General features: G+C 55.6%; 6 protein-coding genes across 6 annotated transcripts; 4 read left to right on the top strand and 2 right to left on the bottom strand.

The window, feature by feature from the left end:
* Positions 1 to 1,791: 1,791 nt before the first annotated feature.
* On the top strand, positions 1,792 to 3,822 carry PHYSODRAFT_332495 (hypothetical protein; the record flags this gene model as incomplete). The annotated part of the gene is made up of 1 exon (XM_009529515.1): positions 1,792 to 3,822. One exon carries the CDS (start codon positions 1,792 to 1,794, stop codon positions 3,820 to 3,822), a length of 2,031 nt encoding a protein of 676 aa, XP_009527810.1.
* A 299-nt stretch (positions 3,823 to 4,121) lies between these two features.
* PHYSODRAFT_499662 (hypothetical protein) lies at positions 4,122 to 7,940 on the top strand (the record flags this gene model as incomplete). The annotated part of the gene is made up of 3 exons (XM_009529514.1): positions 4,122 to 5,742; positions 5,788 to 6,164; positions 6,243 to 7,940. 3 exons carry the CDS (start codon positions 4,122 to 4,124, stop codon positions 7,938 to 7,940), a joined length of 3,696 nt encoding a protein of 1,231 aa, XP_009527809.1.
* A 1,157-nt stretch (positions 7,941 to 9,097) lies between these two features.
* On the top strand, positions 9,098 to 9,313 carry PHYSODRAFT_498895 (hypothetical protein; the record flags this gene model as incomplete). Its single annotated transcript, XM_009529513.1, has 1 exon — positions 9,098 to 9,313. One exon carries the CDS (start codon positions 9,098 to 9,100, stop codon positions 9,311 to 9,313), a length of 216 nt encoding a protein of 71 aa, XP_009527808.1.
* Positions 9,314 to 9,564: 251 nt separating this feature from the next.
* Positions 9,565 to 10,992, bottom strand: PHYSODRAFT_502261 (hypothetical protein; the record flags this gene model as incomplete). The annotated part of the gene is made up of 1 exon (XM_009529512.1): positions 9,565 to 10,992. A coding segment is annotated over one exon (1,428 nt), but the record flags the coding sequence as incomplete, so codon positions are not given.
* Positions 10,993 to 13,805: 2,813 nt separating this feature from the next.
* PHYSODRAFT_381358 (hypothetical protein) lies at positions 13,806 to 14,009 on the top strand (the record flags this gene model as incomplete). The annotated part of the gene is made up of 1 exon (XM_009529511.1): positions 13,806 to 14,009. A coding segment is annotated over one exon (204 nt), but the record flags the coding sequence as incomplete, so codon positions are not given.
* A 4,957-nt stretch (positions 14,010 to 18,966) lies between these two features.
* PHYSODRAFT_332492 (hypothetical protein) lies at positions 18,967 to 19,765 on the bottom strand (the record flags this gene model as incomplete). The annotated part of the gene is made up of 3 exons (XM_009529510.1): positions 18,967 to 19,483; positions 19,547 to 19,681; positions 19,737 to 19,765. 3 exons carry the CDS (start codon positions 19,763 to 19,765, stop codon positions 18,967 to 18,969), a joined length of 681 nt encoding a protein of 226 aa, XP_009527805.1.
* Positions 19,766 to 19,984: the final 219 nt, after the last annotated feature.

The following is a 19,984-nucleotide window of genomic DNA, read 5'->3' as shown; positions in this document are numbered from 1 at the left end:
CCCGAGCTCATTGGGCACGTCCGAGGTCCGCTGTAGCCACTTAGGTACCGTGATTCGTCTACGTGGCAATTTTGGCCAATGGGCGCACCGGAGACCAAGAGACGCGCACTATGTACGGTCTCCGAAACGGACCCCTGCAACACCAGAACGGGCCGTCCAAGCGCAGGCATGACGACGGCAAGCACCGGCCCAATTGAAGCGCCCCACGCTGCAACGCGGCTCGGAGCAAGCCAATGAACGCCGCAAATGCCGGCCACTGCGCCGCGCGCGGGATGCTCTCCAGGCCGCTACCGCTGTGGCGAGTTTAGCATATCTGTTGGCGGCGCGGCTAGCAAAATGCCATTTTTGAAGTTTAGCAATGCAAACCACCAAAACGCACCTGCCAACTAACGTTACATAGTCAGCTTGCTTGTCCGGCAGCGCTACCGTACTGGCCGACGCCACGCGCGAGGAAGAGCGAGCTCTTCCTGCCACCGTGCCGGCGTTCGGCGTGGCGCCATCAAATCGCACCCGAGAGGGAGCTGCCGCTGTCCGAAAGGCGCGTGCTCTGCTCAGCGTGCTGCGGAGCTGTTCTTGGCGCTGCTTGGCCAGCCAGCACCGTGGCCCTTCTAGGTCTGCAGTCTGTTGCTGGCCCGGTGACGTCCACTCGATGCGGCAAGCTGGGTCTTTGCGACTGTCGCATGTGTCCTCCGCGGACACGCAGGTCAGATGTCCGAATCTAAAACGCTGCGTTATCGCGGCTGGTGAATGTGCAGATTCGCCCTCCAAAAGAGAGGCTTGCACGACGAATACCGCGGCATTTGCTGCCCACGAGATTCTTGTTTGCAGCGCCGCCACCGTGTTGATAAAGCGCGGCAGTGTACAGTACGTTACTACAGTCAAGACCAATTCGTACTTAAACGGGTGCCAATAACCAATCCTGGTGGCCACGGAGATTGGTCGGAGATTTGGCTTGGGCGTTCAACAAACCGCCCGCGGAATTTTTGAACAGAACACACAATACGGCGTCCCGCATTGTCGACACCTGCGGTTGAACAGTCCAGTCAGGCTTCGACGGCGTCCACCCGTGATACCATCAGCGCGTGCCCCCGAGGGCTGCAGAGCCAATTGCCTGAGCTTCAACCGGCCCATGCATGAGGCACCGCGAAACCGCCGACTAACAAAAGCGCGTGCTCGGTTCAGGCGAACCATCACGGCCCACGCAGCACCGGCAAAGGCTTGGCATCAAGGAGCGTGCTCGGCTCAGGTGCCCATGGGTGCACGATTCAGCGGTGGCTGTGTTTCCTCAGCCACAGCAGCGCGTCTGAGAGATTCGACCGCTTACACTGACTTCGCTCGAGTTATTGTAAGATTCGCCCCAAGCGTGAGCATCCACAGTAGAGCCGGAGCTGTATGCAGTGTTGACGTCGACTTGGGATCAAAGTCTTTGGTGCGCACCGTATCAAAACAACGGCGGCATGACTCGATCGATTGTCGAAGCGTCAAGCTCCATTCGGGCTGCTCGAAAATGTAAGGCCTAGGCTCGACTGAGCACATGCAGCGCCCAGTGCAGCAAGACATGCATGCTCGTTCCAATGAATGCAGTGGATTGGGCAGCTATTTGCGTCTCACTCGAGGCATGCCCGGCTAAAAACAGCAAGGGGGCGAGGGCACCACCCTCATCGCTATTTAGACGGCGCCCTTATCCTTCCTGTTTTCCATGATTGTGCATTGCCCTGGTCAATCCAGTGCGTCTCGGTCAAACACTACGCTCGGTCGTCGTGTTCTTCTCGCAGCCGTGAGCTCTTACCAATGGCGGTAGCCGCTGACTACTCGGGCTGGGTGCGTGAGCTCGATGAATACCAGTCCAACAACGACGGCCAGTACGACGAGCGGCTGGAAGCCGCTGGGCCTGATAATGGAAAACCCTCCAAGGTGGCGCTAAGCTCTCGCGCTGGGGGCAACGGAGCTGTGAACACGAGCAGGAAATTGAAAACCAGGGGAACCAGTGCCGCCTCGGCGGCACCGATCTCACAAGCGGAGGAGCTGCAGCAAGAGATGAAGCTGCTGAACTGGCACAAGCTCGCGAACGAAGCAGCTCTCAAGGCTGCAATTATCAAAACGAACAAGATCAAGCAAGAAGACACGCAGTTTGCGAGCGCCCTCACGCAGGGCGAGCGGGAGGAGCGCGCGCAACGAGCGCAGCAGATCATTGAGGAGGAGCAACTCAAGCCGCTCCAGGTCAACTCGGAGTTTTTCCGCAACCTCGAGGTCAAGGGACAACGCGATGAAGCGAAGCTAGATGACGATGTACAGCGTCACATTCAGCACCTGCGGAAGCTGAAGGAATCGATGGCACAGCGAGAGGATATGCAGCGACGGCGTCAGCAATATCGCGAAAAGATGTGGGAGCTTCAAGCTAATGGGAGCGTAACCAGCCGATCTAAGATGCAGGCAAAAGGTTCGAACCAAGACGAGGAAGCAGCACCCCCAGACAAGCACGACCGAGGCAATAGCAACAGTGTTTACCATCGCGCTGCGATGGCCGCAGGGGGCAAGGCTGCCTTGGACAATGCCAATGTGGTGACCAGCCTCGATAAACTGATGGAGCTTGAGCAGCGCATTCGCCACCTGGAAGATGCGGGGCTTGCGGTTGATGACCTCGACGATGCGCGAGACGGCAATACCTCGAGTAGAACAGCAGGCCCGAAGCAGGCCGCTGCCAACGGACTCCGGTTTGCAAAGAGAAGAACCACCGGTGGACTTCATGAGCCTTCCAAAACGGTGTACGCGGTCACTGGAGCCACCAAAATGCGCGCCAGAGATAAAACTACAGTATCATCATCGCGTCGGGCCCAGGGAGCAACTGCGGCGGCGAATGCCAAGAAGCGTACGCTTAATGGTAGCAACACAGGCGCGAGGAACCGCTCGAAATCGAAAAACGACACGTTCCTCACGAGCCTTCCGGAGAGCAAACAACGGCAGCTCCGACGAATGACCGAGCGTGAGCGACGGAACTTCCTCAAGAACGAGAAAGCGAAGGAGGCGCGAGAGCAGTCGCGCAAGCAGGATGTAGTTATTGAAGGCTGGCTCGAGAAAAAGCGTGCTGCTGCAAACCAGCGCAAGGCTGCCACCTCACAAGTTCGCGCTGGAGCAGCAGCAGCAACAACAAAGTCGTCAACTGCTGCTTCTGCACGAAATCCCAAGCAGCGGTTACCTCCACAGCCACGAGTAAGAGCTCCTACCCTTGGTGCGGCCTCCGGCAAGCGCATCGCAAACCCGCATCTTCAGAAACTCGACGATATCAAGAAAGGTTTTACCAAGCGGAAAGAGGCTTTCCAGCGCCTGCCACCTACCAGCAGCAGACCCAGTGGCCGGTTCAACACAACAACAGCGACAGCAACAGCTAGCCGCAACCAGCGCTCGTTCACGCGAAGTGCAGTGATTGGGGCGAACACTCGCCAGACCGCCTCATCGGTCCAGCGCTTTGGCGGGTCGTCATTACCACCAGCACGCTCTGCAGCCCCAGCTCGAGTATCAGCAGCAGGACCAACACGACAAGCACCGGGACCGGGCCAGCGCGCGAATCTGGCAGTGGGACCAGCACCCGGACATATCACCAACAAGCTGCCGCTGATCCAGCGCAACACTGCGCCGCCCAACGCGCTCCCTGCGCGACGTCCTGGAGGTCCAGGAATGGTAGTGGGGACCAGCACCGCGCTGCCGAGACTCGCTGCGCCGCAGTCCTCTCACTCTCGCGCGGGGCCCATGCCGTCGCCGTCGCCGCCGCCCGCCGCGCGGAACGCCAACATGCCGACGTTCAGCCGACTGCACAAGCGGTGAAAAGGACCCATACGTAATAACAACAGCAAGTTGAAGTGAAATCAAAATGACCTTGTCCATATCCCTCTCAAACCTGCAATGCGTATTGAAAGCACCATCTGATACCGTTACGACCCTAGCTGTCGCCTCTCTATTGGCCAAAACTAGACCAAAATCCGAGCATACAAACCTCAAGAGCCCCCAGCGCAACTGCGGGACGCTCAGCGTCCGCGCTTTGAACCACACACTCGCCAATTCCCTCGACTAGCTGAGCAGGCAGTGCTTGGTCTCCTAGTTGAGCCCCTCCCTCCCCGCTCTCAATGTCGTCGCTGCTCGTCAACGCCGTGGGTGACGTGGCCTTCGAGGTGGTGGCGGCCGCATCGCTGGCCGCCGTGGCGTCCGTGGCCGCGCTAGGCGCACACTGCACCAAGCGCCAGCACGGGCCCGAGGAGGCGTCGACGCCCGCGCGCAAGAAGCGCCGCCAGAAGAAGAAGAAGGGCCCCTCTGGTGACGCGGCCGCAGAGCTCAAGCATCCGGTGGTCGTAGCCAACGGCGTGGCCGTCAACACGGAGCCCGTGGTCGCCGAGCTCAAGCGCCGCGCGGCGTCCGACAAGTGGCGCCACAAAATCGTGTACACGTTCCTGGACGACCTGGGCCGCGAGACCGTGAACCTGAGCTTCGAGGACGTGGACCGCGCGGCGCGGAAGATAGCGGCGGCGCTGCAGCGCGACGCCGGCGCCGTCAAGGGCGACAGGGTCATGCTGTGCTACCCTCCGGGCCTGGACTTCGCGCTGGCCTTTTGGGGCTGCCTGTACGCCGGCGTCGTGGGCATCCCCGTGTACCCGCCGTACCCCGGGACGCTGACCAAGGATCTGCCCAAGTTCAACCGGCTGGTGGAGGACTCCGGGGCTGCGGTTGTGCTCACCAACACGACGTACCACCTCGCGAGCAAGATGGCCACGGTCAAGGGCTACTTCTCCACGGACAGGACGTCGTGGCCGGCCAACTTGAAGTGGATCACCACCGACAGCCTGGCGGACTCGCTGGTCGCGCAGTACGACGAGGAGGACGCGCTGTCGCTCACGCACAACGATGTGGCCTTCTTCCAGTACAGCTCCGGCTCGACGTCGGCCCCCAAGGCCGTCATGATCTCGCACGGCAACCTGAGAGCGCAGCTCAAAACGTGGGAGAGCATCGTGCCCACAGACACGATGGTGAGCTGGCTGCCGAGCTACCACGACATGGGCCTGGTCGGCTTCATCATCACCCCGTGTGTCACCGCGGCGAGATGTGTGAGCATGTCGCCCATCAGCTTCATCAAGGACCCGGCGCTCTGGATGCGGACGGCGAGCAAGTACAAGGCCACGCACGTGTGCGCGCCCAACTTCGGCTATGCGCTGGCGGCCAGAAAGACGAGCGACAAGCAGGCTGCCGAGATGGACCTCAGTACCCTCAAGCAGACGATCTGCGCGGCTGAGCCCATTCGTCGTGAGTCGCTGGACGCGTTCACGAGCAAGTTCAAGGCTGCAGGATTCGACCCCAACTCGTTCAACTGCGGCTACGGCTTGGCGGAAGTGACGCTGGTGTGCACCGGCCAGGAGCCACCCCAGAAGCCGACGCTGCTGGATGTGCACAAGTGCATTTTGGAGACGGAGCGCAAGGTCGCCGTGGTGAGCTCCAAGAAGGGCAAGCAGCCCCCTGCCAACGACGTTATGCAGCTCGTGGGATGCGGTAAGGCTATGCCGACGTTCAATGTGACTGTCGTGGACCCGGACTCCAAGAAGCCGCTTGACGAGCTGCAGGTTGGTGAGGTCTGGGTGCAGGGTCCGTCCGTGGCGGTCGGATACTGGAACCGCCCCGAATATACCGAGGAGATGTTCCGCGCACAACTCGCCGGCGAGAAGAACTCGAAGAACACCTACCTTCGCACGGGTGACATGGGTTTCCTTCGCAACGGTGAGCTCTTCGTCACGGGACGTCTGAAAGACCTCATCATTATCCGCGGCCGTAACGTGTGCCCACAAGATGTGGAGGCCTCTGTTGAGCACGCTCACGAAAATGTCCGTCCTGGCTGCACTGCCGCTTTTTCCATTGAAAAGGGTGATGAGGAAGCACTCGTGGTGGTTGCGGAGGTGAAGAATGGATCGTCGCAGCAGACGCTGGAAGAGATTTGCCGTGAGATCATCAAGACGGTGCTCTCAGAGCACCAGCTGAAGTGCGAGGCGATTGTGCTGCTCCGTCAGAAGACGATTCCTAAGACCACGAGCGGCAAGATCCAGCGCAGTGCCTCGAAGGCCCATTTCCTGGCGGGAACGCTTACCAAGCCTCTGTTCGAGTACAAGGCGAAGGGAGGCAATGCTCAAGTCTTGTCTTCTCCGGCACCAGCAAAGGCAACTGAGATCAAGGCTGCAGCTACCAACTCGGACAAACCGTCTGGGGAGCTGAAGACCCCCGATGAAATTCTCGCATGGCTGCTCGAGCATGTGGCTCAGGAGATGGAAGTGCCAACGGCGGTTGGCGACGGAGAGAGCTCGAACGCGGTGTCAGAGACGGCTAACCCGGCCGAAATTGACCCGAACACCCCGTGGGCGATGTTTGGAATGGATTCGGTGGCGATCGTTGGACTGTCTTCGGATTTGGGTGAATTCCTTGGCTGCATTGTGTCTCCGTCCGCATTCTTCCAGTACGACACGCCGTTCAAGCTTGCGAATGCTCCTGGCCTTGCGTCTGGCGACCTTGCTGGTGGCGACGAAGGTGACGAGCAGAGTGGGCCCGCGCAGACTGCTACGACGGTCGAGGAGATCGACTCAAGCTGCTTCGAGATCGACAACTTCCCGGAGGTACAGGGGCTGTTCAGCCAAATGAAGGAGTTCGAGAGTGCAGGATTGCGCGTCCCCTTCTTGGAGACGCTCACACCCGAGAAGCGTCGTATGACGAACTTCAACACGTACAACTACCTTGGAAACGCCTCGGACCCTGAGGTGGCTGCTGCGTCGAAGGCGGCTATCGAGGAGTACGGAACGACTATGAGCTCGTCTCCGATTGTGGGCCAGACGCAGGTTAATGTGGACTTGGAGAAGGCGCTGTGCACGTTTTTCAACGCCGAGGCCAGCATTCTCTTCGTCGGCGGCTGGGTGTCTAATGTCACGACGATCGATGCGTTGGTGTCCAAAGGCGACTTGATCCTGTGCGACGCGCTCAACCACGATTCCTGTGTGAGCGGCCAGCGCCTCAGTGGTGCAACCATCCTGCCGTTCCCGCACAACGACACCAAGGCGCTCGAGCGTATGCTGTCCAAACTGCGCACAAAGTACCGTCGTGTTCTCATCGTGATCGAGGGCGTGTACAGTATGGATGGTGATATCCCGGACGTGCACGAGATGGTCCGCATCAAGAAGAAGTACAAGGCGCTGCTCTTCATTGACGAGGCGCACTCGTTCGGTACGATGGGAGCTACGGGCCGTGGCATTTGCGAGCACTTTGACGTAGACCCGAAGGAAATTGATGTGCGCATGGGCACCATGAGCAAGGCTTTGGGATCGGTTGGTGGCTTCATCCTCGGCTCCCAGACACTGATCAAGTACCTGAAGCACTGCGCTGGTGGCTTCGTGTTCTCGGTTGGCTTGGCCCCGGCTTGCGGGTCGGCTGCCCTGAAGTCTGTCCAGCTTATGACGGAAGGTCCGTCGCGCACTATGACGCTGCAGGAGCGGAGTAAGTATTTCTACGATCTGTGCAAAGAGCACAAGATTCCGATGGGCGAGAACACCTTCCGCGGCGCGCCGGTGGTGGTGGTGATGATTGGCAGCACCATCGCGACCGCCAAGGCCTCGGAGTTCCTGGCGCTGCACAAGATCAACGTGAAGCCCATCGTGTACCCCGCGGTGGAGGAGGGTAAGTGCCGTCTGCGCTTCTTCATCTCGGCGCTGCACACGCCCAAGCAGCTGGAAGACACCGTCGTCACTCTGAAGATCTACCTTCGCGACGGATTCTCGAGCGAGAGCAAACCGGCGCTGGCTGCCGAGGTGACTGCATCCCCAACGCATGCAGTCGCCAAGGCCACTGAGGACGACGGATTCAAGACAGTCAAGAAACGCAAGTCAAAGAAGAAAAAGAGCGCCCAGGCGAAGTCGACCGCTTAGAGACTCGCCCATGGTAAGTGTCCGACTGCTATAAGAAGAAGATAGGTTTGCGAATCAGACACCACTAGTGATTCGAGGTATCAATCAACCAGGCTTTCGTTATGTCGCGCACTGTAAGCAGAATTGATATTGTCGCTATGAATGCTTTTTATTTCACTTATTTCCACGAAAATTAAAATTTGAAACCGATAAACACCACATGTTCGCGAGGGACAAGCCACCGTATAGGAATGTGCACTCCATTTCTACCACAAACCATACTTACCTGACTGGTGCTTGACGCTGCTCAATGAGGGCGTTGACATGAGCCGGAGCAGGCCCCTTGCACTCCGGTGCTGTAAGGGTTCAGGAATGCTCTTTTGAGTAATTCCACAGTAGAATTTTTGTCAGCGGGGGTGAGCGCGTGCGCCGCCCCCACCCTCCTCTTCCAAGCAACTACACTTCTTCGGAGCCTAACCTGCTTCTACTGCGTGTCTGCTGCGTGCGGGTTGCGCGTGTCGATGGCGATCTTCTCGCTGTCCAGTGGTTCGCAGCCGCCGGCGTCGCCGGTGAGCAGCATAGCGTATAGCGCGGTGACGGCGCGTGAAGAGGACGACGCCGTGAGCGTCGAGAGCGACTTCTTTAGCGACGCGGCCAGCGACTTAGTGAGCGTGGACGAGGGCGCCGCCGCCGTGGACTGGATGCCCGTGCTCGACGAGGCAGCACCTCCAACTACAGCCGCCCATGCTGATCAAGCTGCTGCCGACCAAGTTGCCGCCGGCGGTCAAGATGCTGACGCGCACCAAGCTGCCGATAACCGTGCTGCTGCCTCCACGCTCGCCATGCCCATGCCCGGCAACGACCAGACGAGCGCCGCCTCCGACGTGCTGTACGTCTTCAAGTCATCAGCGTACGCCGTCACCGACAGCTTCCGGTCCTTGGTCATCGGGACGCCGATCTCCGGTGCAAGTGCCTGCAGCGCGCGCACGAGCGGCATGATGCCGACCAGGAACAGATATGGCGACAGGGGGCACCCCTGAAACACGCCCATGCGTAGCTCAATAAGGTCCGTCGCGCCATCCGCTGCGTTCGCCACTGTGAACACGGCGCCGCTGTAGATGTCACGCAGGCGTCCGACGTACGAGGCGTCCGCTCCGAGCAGCAGCAGCACCCGCCAGATGAGCTCGGACGGCACCGAGCCGAAGGCGTTCTTTACGTCATACCAAACGAGGTGGAGAGGTTTGGGTCGTCGGCGTGTCTGGTCGAGCACCGCCGTGCTCAAGAAGTTGTGCTCTGCGCATCCATTGACGCTGCGAACGCCCTTCTGCGCGTCGGTAAGCCGGTTGTTCGCGTCGAGCCACGTCACAAGGCGTCTCGCCAGAATGTCGGAGTAGAGTTTGTAGATGCACGCCTGTAGACATATAGGTCTCCAGTTGCCGGGGCTCTCTGGGTCGCCCTTCTTGTAGATTAGCTGCACCGTGCCAACCTTCCACAGAGCCGGCACTTTGCCGTGCTTCCAACATACGGCGAAGGCAGCGTGCAGCGCAGGCAGCAGTTCCGGCAGGAAGGTCTTGTAAATGTCATGGCCGATGCCATCGATGTCGGGGCTGGAGCGGGCCTGCGCGCGATGCACTGCGTCTTCCACTTCATCGGCCACAATCACCGATGTGAGCGCATCCATTGCCGCAGAGGCCGGTGGCAACGCCGCCAGCAATTGACGGAAGGGCTCGCCGGCCTCGTCGTCGAAGTTGAACTGGTGCTGCGGCGTATTCACACCCTGGAAGTACTCGTGCACCGTCGACTTGGGTATCGGGCAGCTCGTCGGGGCCGCTGGTCCACCGGCATGCTCCGGGTCAGCTTTCGCGCCAGCGAATATCTGCTGCATGCATGCCTTCTCATGCGTTCGGAATTTCTTACGCAGCGACGTCCGTCGCATCGCCGAGCGGATGCAACCTGCACGGCGCCGAGCTTTCCTGATGGCGGGCTGCGACGGACATGGCGCTGTCTGCAGGCTCTCCAACTGGTCCAGGGCCGCGTTGAGTCGTTCATTGGGCGGTGTCCGTGGAGGTCTGCGGCGACCCCGCTGGCGGGCTGGGTTTACGGCAGGTCGCCGAGGTCGACGTGGTGGGCGTTGATGCTGCGCGAAAGGAAGCAGTGTGCTGTACAGCGTAGGCGTGAGCGCGGAAAGGTAACCTTCGGCTGTTTCCCAGTCCTCCACATCGGTGAGCTTGTCCGCGAACTCGTGGCCGAGTCGCTGTACCGCTGCATGTGCTTCCTCGAGTTCACGCTCAGTCAAGTTGTTCCGCAGTTTCAACCTTGGCTGGCGGCTCGGCGTGCTGTAAGCGGTGACTGGCAGCACTGGAAACGTTTGTCCTCGATCGCGGCGGACGATGTCAGCAGCAGCAGTAGCCGCCGCTTCATCGTCGGCATTCTCCATCTCCACATCGACGGGGTGCTCACGAGGCTCAGCGTCACGTCCTGCTCGCGATCCTGAAGCTAGTCGGTCGGAAGTTAAGCGCCCCCTGCAGCCATCGCCGTCCATTCCGTGCGTAGCGCACTCTGTCCGAGTGCGCCTGCCATCGAGAGCTCGGTTCGCCAGTCTGTCGGCGTCTCGGTTCTCTAGTCGATCAACATGTACCAGCTCATAGTAGTCAAGGCGGCGTAGGAGGCGACGCGCCTGGTTGCGCAGCTGCCGTAGGCGCGCGTTGTTGCAAGCGTAGCGTCCGCGTACCTGCTCCAGTATGAGTGTGCTATCACCTTTCACCGTGAGACGGCGGACACCGTGATGCAAGGCCCCAGTCAGTCCTGATATGAGCGCGATGTATTCTGCCGTGTTGTTAGTGTGCGTCGTGCTATCCAGGTAGCGAGCAAAAGTCCACTTATTCACTGTGCCGGCAAACAGCGTGGCACCAGCACCGGGGGCGGCTCCAATCGCCGTGGACCGGTGGCGGCACGCTCCGTCAAAGTATAATGTCCACAGTAAGTCATCAGGTCTCTCCAGGTTGCTATCCGTCGAAGTCGTCGTTGTTGCAGGCTCGGGCACCCTCGCGATGCACGTCGGCACGGGCACCATCTCCTCATCCGTGCTGCGCGAGGCCGTCGAGTCGGCCGGCAAGAGCTGCATCGGTTCGTCTCGGTCGTCCGCATACACGGGCGCACACGGCGGGTTCTCGGTGCTTGCCGCCGCTAGGTTAGCTAGTGGACCCGTGTCCAGCAGGTCTGTCAAGGTTGCAGTCACTGTGCAGGAAACCGAGGTCGCATCCGGCGCCGTCCCGGGCCTAGAGAGCAGTTCTCCCGCTGCCGAGGGCATATGCAGAGGCTCGAGGGTACGTGGGGTCGTCAACGTGGCGGCCATGGGCCATGGCCCATGGCCGCTGTCGTTGTTGCAGGCGGTATAGTTAATTCAGCTGGGGTCGGTGCGCAGGTTTTTGTCCCTGTCTCCGTTGAGGTCGTAGCCGAGCTGGTCTCGGGCGAATATTCCCTCATTCGGCGAAGAAAGACGTCCACGGGGTCCGTCGCACGCAATTCCATGTCACCATCTTGAGTTGGAGTCGACGCTGCCGGAGGGTGCAGACGTCGGCGCTTGTTGCCACTCAGCGGCGCAGTTGCCTCGGTCGGCGAGGCATTCGTCGTCAGGAAACCTGTGGCGCGAGGAAGCACACAAAGACGAGAACGATGCGCACGCCACGGCCGAGAGGGACAAGTGTTAGTGATGGCTGAGTCTGGGGGAGGATTACGGCATGTCACCGTGGGCCCTCCTCCAGCCGCCTCTGTGTCTGCAGGTGCTGGTTGCTGCGTCGGGCGCGCGGCGCCCAGAGCGCTTGGCGCAGTTCCGCAGCGGAGGCTGTGTCTCGTTGCCGCTGCCCGCTGGGCGAACGACGCGGCACAGGCGCATCCGCCATGGAACACGTCCGTGAATGTGGTGCCGCGGTGCTGCCGGCAGCTGTGAGCGTGGAGGTCTGCAATCTGCGGCGCTGCAAAGGCGCACGCGATGCACCTGAACGAGGTCGCGTTGTGCGCGAAGACCGAGAGCGTGGCCAGCGGCGGGGCATCATCGGCAGCAGGAGCTGTTGCGGAGTTGCCACTGACGGCGGCGGCACCGAGCAGAGCTACGCAGATCGACATCGAGCACCACGTTCTGATTTCATGTGCCGGGTTGTCTCCGAAGTAGTCAGCCATCGGACGTGCTCTCCATACAGCTCTCTCTATCTCGAGGCTTCTTCGCCATATCCCCCCTTCTTCGATACGCCGTGCTTGTGTCTAGATCGAGTACGGCTTAAAGGGGGTATGGAGAGACAGAAAACGCACTCTCGGTCTCGGAATATGCCCCCGGTGCGCACGGCAGCAATCCGGTCATTCGGCGATTGATCAAGTCGCTGGATCCGACAGATTTGATTGACGTAGCAGCTACGTTAAGTCTTGGACTTCCCATCGGCAAGTACTGTTGAAGATGCTACACCAACCCCCAGCGTGATCAGCCCGTAAGACTGGGTAGATAAATACACAGCGGGCTCACGCGCAGCAGGATTCTAGCTCTAATCCCGAAATCTTCGTCGGATTGCTCTGGTACTCTTGTCGCACAAGGCGAAACGAACGCTCTATTGAATAACAAATTACCTACTCTCTGTATTTTACCAATACTCTTCCCATATACAGGCTACTCTGACTGTTTACTATAGCAGGACGGATGCAATCCCTTATCAATCGGTTGCGCGCAGAACAACCTTTACCTGAGTCTTCATTCGCGCCGCATCCGATCTGTTGTCTTGGAAGGTCGTCAATAATGTGGTCGGAGTATGCTGGAACCTTGTAAAAGATTTGGTCGGTGCAGCCCAGGCCGGCCAGACCGGCGACCTCAGAGGCAGCAACCCCCACGCGCTCAACACGTCTTTGGGGGACACAACAACCCTCCAGCCCACCGTTACAGCATGCTTCGTCGCTTAGTCGCACGTCACTCAAGGCTCATTCTCACCCTGTCGAATCAAGAATTGATTGCTTATCCAACGATTATTCGCCATTGCAAGAACTGGACGATATTAATGCCGTGTTAAGGGATACAGTAGCAGTAACCAATATAAATCAAGCGGAGTGAGCGCCGTAGTGGTTGGGCAACGATGTCCAACAGCTCGCGGCTTCTATCCGTCCTTAACTTCCGGCAGATCGTCAGGCGATGGATCCGAGCTTTCACCTTTCATCTCGCAGTGCGATCCCAACGCCCACGGCAGATTCGTCCCGAGTTTAGCGACTGGCTCGTCGCAAAAGTATGCAAGCGGACCAGCTGTTGTGGTGTCAAAAAATGCTGAAGTTGATGCGACCAAGAACTGTGAATTTCGGACCGTTCGAGCGAAAAGTAATGGAACTGTCGTATGCCATCTCTAAAGCTGAAGTTCCACGGCAAATAACTTGTGGTACCTGCACTTGTCGGCCTTGTAGCTTAAACTGGCAGGATTGTACCTACTAGTATTGTGTAGTACATATATTAATTTCCATAGCTGTGTATGCTGCGCTGAATACACTCCGCGACATATTACATAACCCGGGGGCGTTATCACTGGTAGCTCAGCTAATATTTAGGACTAGACGACGCTGTTTAGATATGTATCTGTTGTTATTGATAGTAATACGGGGTATGTGCTAACGAATGCAACTTCGCAGTTTGCGGGGGACTTCCTATACAATTTTCCACTTTCACCGCCGCGACAGTTTAGATCACCCACATACACTATACAAAAATCAAGTATAAATGAACGAAGGTCGATCTGAAATGAATGGCATGCAGACACACGTAGCGCACAAGTCTGCTGTGAGGTGAAGGCATCACTTCTCAAGATGCCGCCCAAGAAGAAGCCCGTACCCAAGAAGAAGACCAAGACAGCCTCGGCACAGAAGAAGCCCCGCCTGTCGGACCATGAACGGGGTCGGATTGCGGGGCTGCATGAAGGAGGACTCAGTGCCCGCGCAATCGCAGCCAAGACCGGCCGCTGCGCGCAAACCGTGAGGCGGGTGGTGGCGTCACTCAATGCGCCACCCTCGTCTCGCACGGACGACAGGCCGCTCGACCACCCTCTCCGACCGTTCATTTCAGATCGACCTTCGTTCATTTATACTTGATTTTTGTATAGTGTATGTGGGTGATCTAAACTGTCGCGGCGGTGAAAGTGGAAAATTGTATAGGAAGTCCCCCGCAAACTGCGAAGTTGCATTCGTTAGCACATACCCCGTATTACTATCAATAACAACAGATACATATCTAAACAGCGTCGTCTAGTCCTAAATATTAGCTGAGCTACCAGTGAAAACGCCCCCGGGTTATATAATATGTCGCGGAGTGTATAGCCAAGATCATGACCATCCATTGCTCTAGTATCTATGATCGTTCTCCGCGACACCAAGCCGTCATGATTTAGTAGGGTACTTTGGGACGTAATTTTTTGTTAATCCCCTTCGCCACACTCGATTCGATATCACATAGTCGAACTTTGGTACACAGCGATGACGTTACTTTGAACAAGCATAAACGCCTTTTGTGTAACAGTTTGTGCTAAACCGCACGTGCTGATAAAAACGGCCGGTTAATGCCTCGGTACGAATAAATGGTCGTACGTGTGTGCTGACCAATTTAATGATGCACCAGCAATATAATGCTCCAGCGACATGCGATTAATGCACCGTGAGATGGTAATGGAAGGAGCATGAATTATGATTGCTGCCAAAGGTCTCCAAAGAAAGAGAGTGGTTCGTTGCGGAAGTGGCGAATGCCATGCCGGTCCCATTGTCCCCCCCTCCCCCTGCTGGGTGTCAGCTTCTAGATGTAGGAGATATGGGACCGCTAAAAGAAAGACCCAAAACGATAATCAAAGTTGTCAACAAGAAGGGAAGCAGGCCTGTCTATTTCAAACTATGAACTTTCTCTACATACATCTTTCAAACGGAAGAGTGCATCCAGGCACCATGGGTTCGAGTGCTACTTCGCCGTCAGTCGTCCCGTTATTATAGGTGCCTATCCACTCGGGATGAATCTGCTGCATGAACTCGATAAAGTCTGTAGTTGACAATACCTACAGAAATATCAGTACAAGTACGTTTGGTAATATGTCAGTCTTATACTTATTGCTTCCAGGCGACGCATGCCCTTCATATTAATGACAACGTCAAGGATGCCAGGAAATATTTCTTTGCGCCTTTGGCCCTTTATGGTCTTGGACACTGCGTTGCTGTGAAGGTGAATACGGCGTCGACTTGCTTTCGCCAGTCGTAGAGCAAGCCACAAACAATATCTAGCTGCTCAGAAGTAGCCTTCACCCCGACCTGTCTCATTAGCTCGAGCGCCTCGCGTTTTTTATTACAGAATCTGCGATCAACGCGCTGTATAATGAAAAAAAATGGGACCCGTAGAATTAGCGCTACCTTAACTGTTCTAGCCAGCCACTCCAACTACGTCCATCATTGCACTAACGCCGTGCATACACGAAGAAGTTCTGGATTACTGTAGATCGACTCAGCGTTCGTATTACTTAAAAAGAGGATTCAAGCGATTATCAAAGCGCTTGTTAATGCATTTACTTTTTTTCACTGCCAGCGAGCACGAACCTATTTGGTGTGGCACAGTCGCTTGGAAGTGAAGTACCGTGACAAGGTTGCCTTTGACCTGCATCGGTGTTGGTCACACTTGTTCGTTTTCACTCGGGACAATAATGCGCGTATAGTCTATATTTATCTACGGTATAGATAAGTGCTTCAGCTACTTCGTTGTGCTGCAAGGAGCAACCCAGACATACAAACGGTTTAGTCGAACAGACTAGAATAGTCCCGATGGTACTAATATGCGTCGTCATAGTTGGACAGTAAATGTAACCGAGAGTATTCTGCACTGTATCACAGCAAACATGACACGAATCCATTCACAACATTTGCATACTAGCAAACGTTTAACAGGCTGTCAGGGTTTTAAACGGACACGTAGCAGGTAACAATTGTTTTTTTTAGTGGATGGCAAACCATGGATAACATTCACCTCTGTATTTAAAAGTACACAGGGTATTCATGACAATGATCCTGTGGAATGATCCTTACCAATCATACGGTGCTATTTTTTCCATTCGAGATGCCATCAAATAATTTTTAAGGAGGAATATCACCCATCAGGGCAGATTTATCGGAACGTTCTCATGATGTACGTGAGTTAAGCTTCGGTTCTTAGTACATATTAGAAATAAAAGTTAATTTGGGTTCGAGTGCTATCCTCGGAGAAACCCTGGATATAAAACCCAGAGAGTTGCATAAATATTAGTGTAAATAAAAGTTTGTGATTGGATAACATATTTTTTGTTGTACTATCGGAACATATCAGCGGTACGATATAATCTAGGATTTGTGTCAGATTTTTGCGTCGTTACCTGCAGCTCACGCACACCACCCTCACGTACGGAGGATTTAAATATATACTTCTCACCCGAGGCTATACTGCGTTGAAAGCGTTGAAACGTAATCGGTATTGTGAAATGGGAGCCCCTGGGATGGAAAGCTCAACCGCAACTAGAGATGGGATGGATCAACCTCGAGCGCCTGACCCAGTACTCAACCCCGCAACCTATGACCCTGTCTTAATCACCCGTGGTACTCGTATCATACTTCCTGTAAGTGTAGCGATCACGGGGTAGGCAAGCGAAGTTCAAGGTTTCACGGAAGCCGAACAGATCTTGACCGGTCAACTTGGTCAGTCGTGACCAGACGGTCGATGTGCTCAGCGTCATGGCCAATACGTTTGAAGCGATGTCCTTGGTACAGAAGGCCCGCGTTATTGAAGATAGGTTCCTTCTAATCTTTCAACTTGCGTGTTTAAGCCTCTCGAGCTTTGTTTCGACAGGACATCGCTTTGTCGCGTACGCGGGCTACAAACAATGGGTCCACCTGTTCACACCACTTTCTGCTGCGTTTGGATCCGTCATGATCGCCTGCTGTTTAGGTGTTTGGGTTTGCCCCGATGATGGCGTAGGATTTGACCGCGGCACCACAAGCCGAAGTCAGAGGAAGCGGCCTCGTTAACGTCGGGACCCTTGTCGATGATAGGCCACTTTTGACGGCGTCGGTATACGGGTTACAGGTGATGTGGTGGCTACATTGATGGTAGCAAGTTGACCAAGCCAGAACGCATAACTTCAACGTCCCAGTGGTGAAGATAACAGTTGGGACTCGGCGCCCTTGAGTGTGCACTAGCTCGATGAGCGTTGTTGTATGTAATGAGATCCGGATTCCTTTCGAGCCCTAACAGTGATTGGTTGGTGGAGAAACTTGCTCTAGGAGAGGGCATGGCATGGCGTATGGGGGAAGCAAGTCCAGGTCGGACTCGCGCATACACTGTGTACAAGGTTGGATGATCCCGGATGAAGATGTCCTAAAGGGAGGGCCCCTGCTGGAGCCAAGTATTGGGTGAGAGGCAAAGCCCCAGGGAGCGTAAGAGTGCCTCCGACTGGAGGCCGCCTGCTCTCGATACCGAATTTGTTTTGTAGAGGGATACACCCTACCGGAGCTAAAATACCAGACGCCCGATTTTGCTCAAAAAAACGAATCGGCACCGGACGCCCAGATGTATTTATCAAAATTACTAAACTGAGCACCCTACCTCAAGTCTCTCAAGGCCGAATCTCACCAATGCGGCTGCCGACACAGCCCAACTTATTAGCTTGTTCGCCGCCACCACCCCAACTTGAGATCGAAGCTCAGTAGAGCAAGCTTTGCGTTTGTTCCTGCCGCCGACAGAAGCACCCCCAGCAGCTATAGAGCTAAACGACGAGCCCATCTTAACACCACTACTCTTCTCCCTTGATACTTTTCTGTAGGTAGACCCGGAAAGAACGTATCTACAGTGAAACAAACATTGCAGTGTAGTCTCAGGTGCTCGACAATAGCCATCTTCATTGCAGCAGTGTAAAATGGTAGGGCCCGCGTCGTTTTCCACCTGCCTTGACCTCCAGACAGGCAAGGGTGACTTGGTGGCGCCCTCGCCGTTGCAGAAATGATCGCGCGCTGAGCGGCCGAGAGTGCAAAAAATACTGGCTTGAAACTGGTGTATCCCTCAACAAGTCAAGCCCTGTCAATCTGAAGACACAACTGTGATTGGCTAATACTATCCTGTATCCCATAGGTGGGTGTATCCCTCTACAAAACAAATTCGGTATAGGGTATGGCTTAAAATGAGCCCGACCGGCCCAAGTGAAAACCCAGAAACCGTGAAGCTGATCAAGACACCCCGGATGTGAGAGCCCAGCAGTAGGGCGTAATCCTGATTAGAGATGACTATGAATCTCGGGTGGAGATGCGAAGTGACCACGCGGATGTGAAGATCCAGTGTACAAAGTCCAAGATGTTTCCGGCCGACCAAGCCGACCAGCTAGGATCTGTACGGTTTCCGTGGAACCTTGAACTTCGCTTACGTACCCAGTATTCACTACACTTGCTGGAAGTATGCTTCAAGGCACCGCGGACAACTGCGACGACAAGAACATAGTGAAGACAAGTCAAGATAGATAGATAGATAGATAGATAGATAGATAGATAGATAGATAGATAGATAGATAGATAGATAGATAGATAGATAGATAGATAGATAGATAGATAGATAGATAGATAGATAGATAGATAGATAGATAGATAGATAGATAGATAGATAGATAGATAGATAGATAGATAGATAGATAGATAGATAGATAGATAGATAGATAGATAGATAGATAGATAGATAGATAGATAGATAGATAGATAGATAGATAGATAGATAGATAGATAGATAGATAGATAGATAGATAGATAGATAGATAGATAGATAGATAGATAGATAGATAGATAGATAGATAGATAGATAGATAGATAGATAGATAGAGATAGATAGATAGATAGATAGATAGATAGATAGATAGATAGAGAGAGTTTTACCAAGGATCGCGCAAGTGATTTGGAGCAGCGTGCAGGCTAGACTCCCCGCGTTGGGCTCGCTTGCCACCACCTTGAGGGCGATGAGGTGGCTTGCGTTTGTGCACGACGATCACCGTCATGGACTTGTCCATCTTCTGAGTCTTCTAGCCTTCGGACCATTTGCGGCGCTTGGCGTCGTGTCCACTTCGCCCTGCACCTGCGAATCGGTTTTACCGGGTAATTGTACGTCGCTCTCTGCCATGTACGCGAGGTGGTCCACCAGGTGCTGCAGGTTGAAGGCTGTAGAGATTTCGGGAAGCAATCGTCCTAAGAATGATTTGAGCTCGTCAGCATACTTGTAGCACGCCAGCCGGATAAAAGTGTGCATCACGCAGCGGGCGTTTGCCTCTATGGCGACGCCTCCGGGTAGCAAATCTGCTATGTTTAGCAGGCGCTGGAAGTACTGCTGGTACGTTTCTTGGGGAATCTTAGGCTCGCCCGTAATGCGCCGGAGGAGCTCTTGCTCTGAAAGTTTCGGGTTAAACCTGTCCACAAGCATTATGCCGGCGATGTCGAGCGTCAGGTTGGGCACCGTCGCGCGCACTTCCGAGTACCAGTCCACGTCATCTCCGGTCAGTGAAGCAGCAAAGATGCTGCGACATTGGAGATCGTTTCAGCGCCCATCCAGAATCCGGGCGTCCTGGAACTTCCCCCACCAGCGCCGAACGCCCGTGTCAAACGTATCGGTCTTGATGAGACCACTAAACTCTTCCATCGTGATGTTCTTACGACTTGGCTTGCCGCCGGGACGCAGCCTTGCAACTTCTCGCGCCACCGCGCTCACGCGGGTTCTATCCGCGGCACCACCGAAACGCCTCGCGTTCTATTAGCTAGGGCTGGTGTTACGGTTTGCGACTCTCCTTGAGATATGCCATCCTGGTCGTCCGCCGAGGGTACGTTCAGTGTTCTCGGGAACGGAGCGGCATGGTTATGGTTTTTGTAGAGACTGCGGCTGTTAACCTGCAGATCGGGGTGGCGCCAGAAGAGCTAGTGATGGATAGCTGGTGAATTCGATTGTGTGCTTAGAAATCAAGTCCTATCAAAGGGTGAGTAATCAACGACGAGGAGCCCAGCTTGCAGCGTAGCACGACGTT

The sequence above is a fragment of the Phytophthora sojae genome (assembly GCF_000149755.1).
Source record: "Phytophthora sojae unplaced genomic scaffold PHYSOscaffold_4, whole genome shotgun sequence".
In the NCBI taxonomy this organism is placed as follows: Eukaryota; Oomycota; class Peronosporomycetes; order Peronosporales; family Peronosporaceae; genus Phytophthora; species Phytophthora sojae.
Note: the sequence above shows the minus strand (reverse complement) of the source record. Positions and strands in the feature narration are given on the sequence as shown.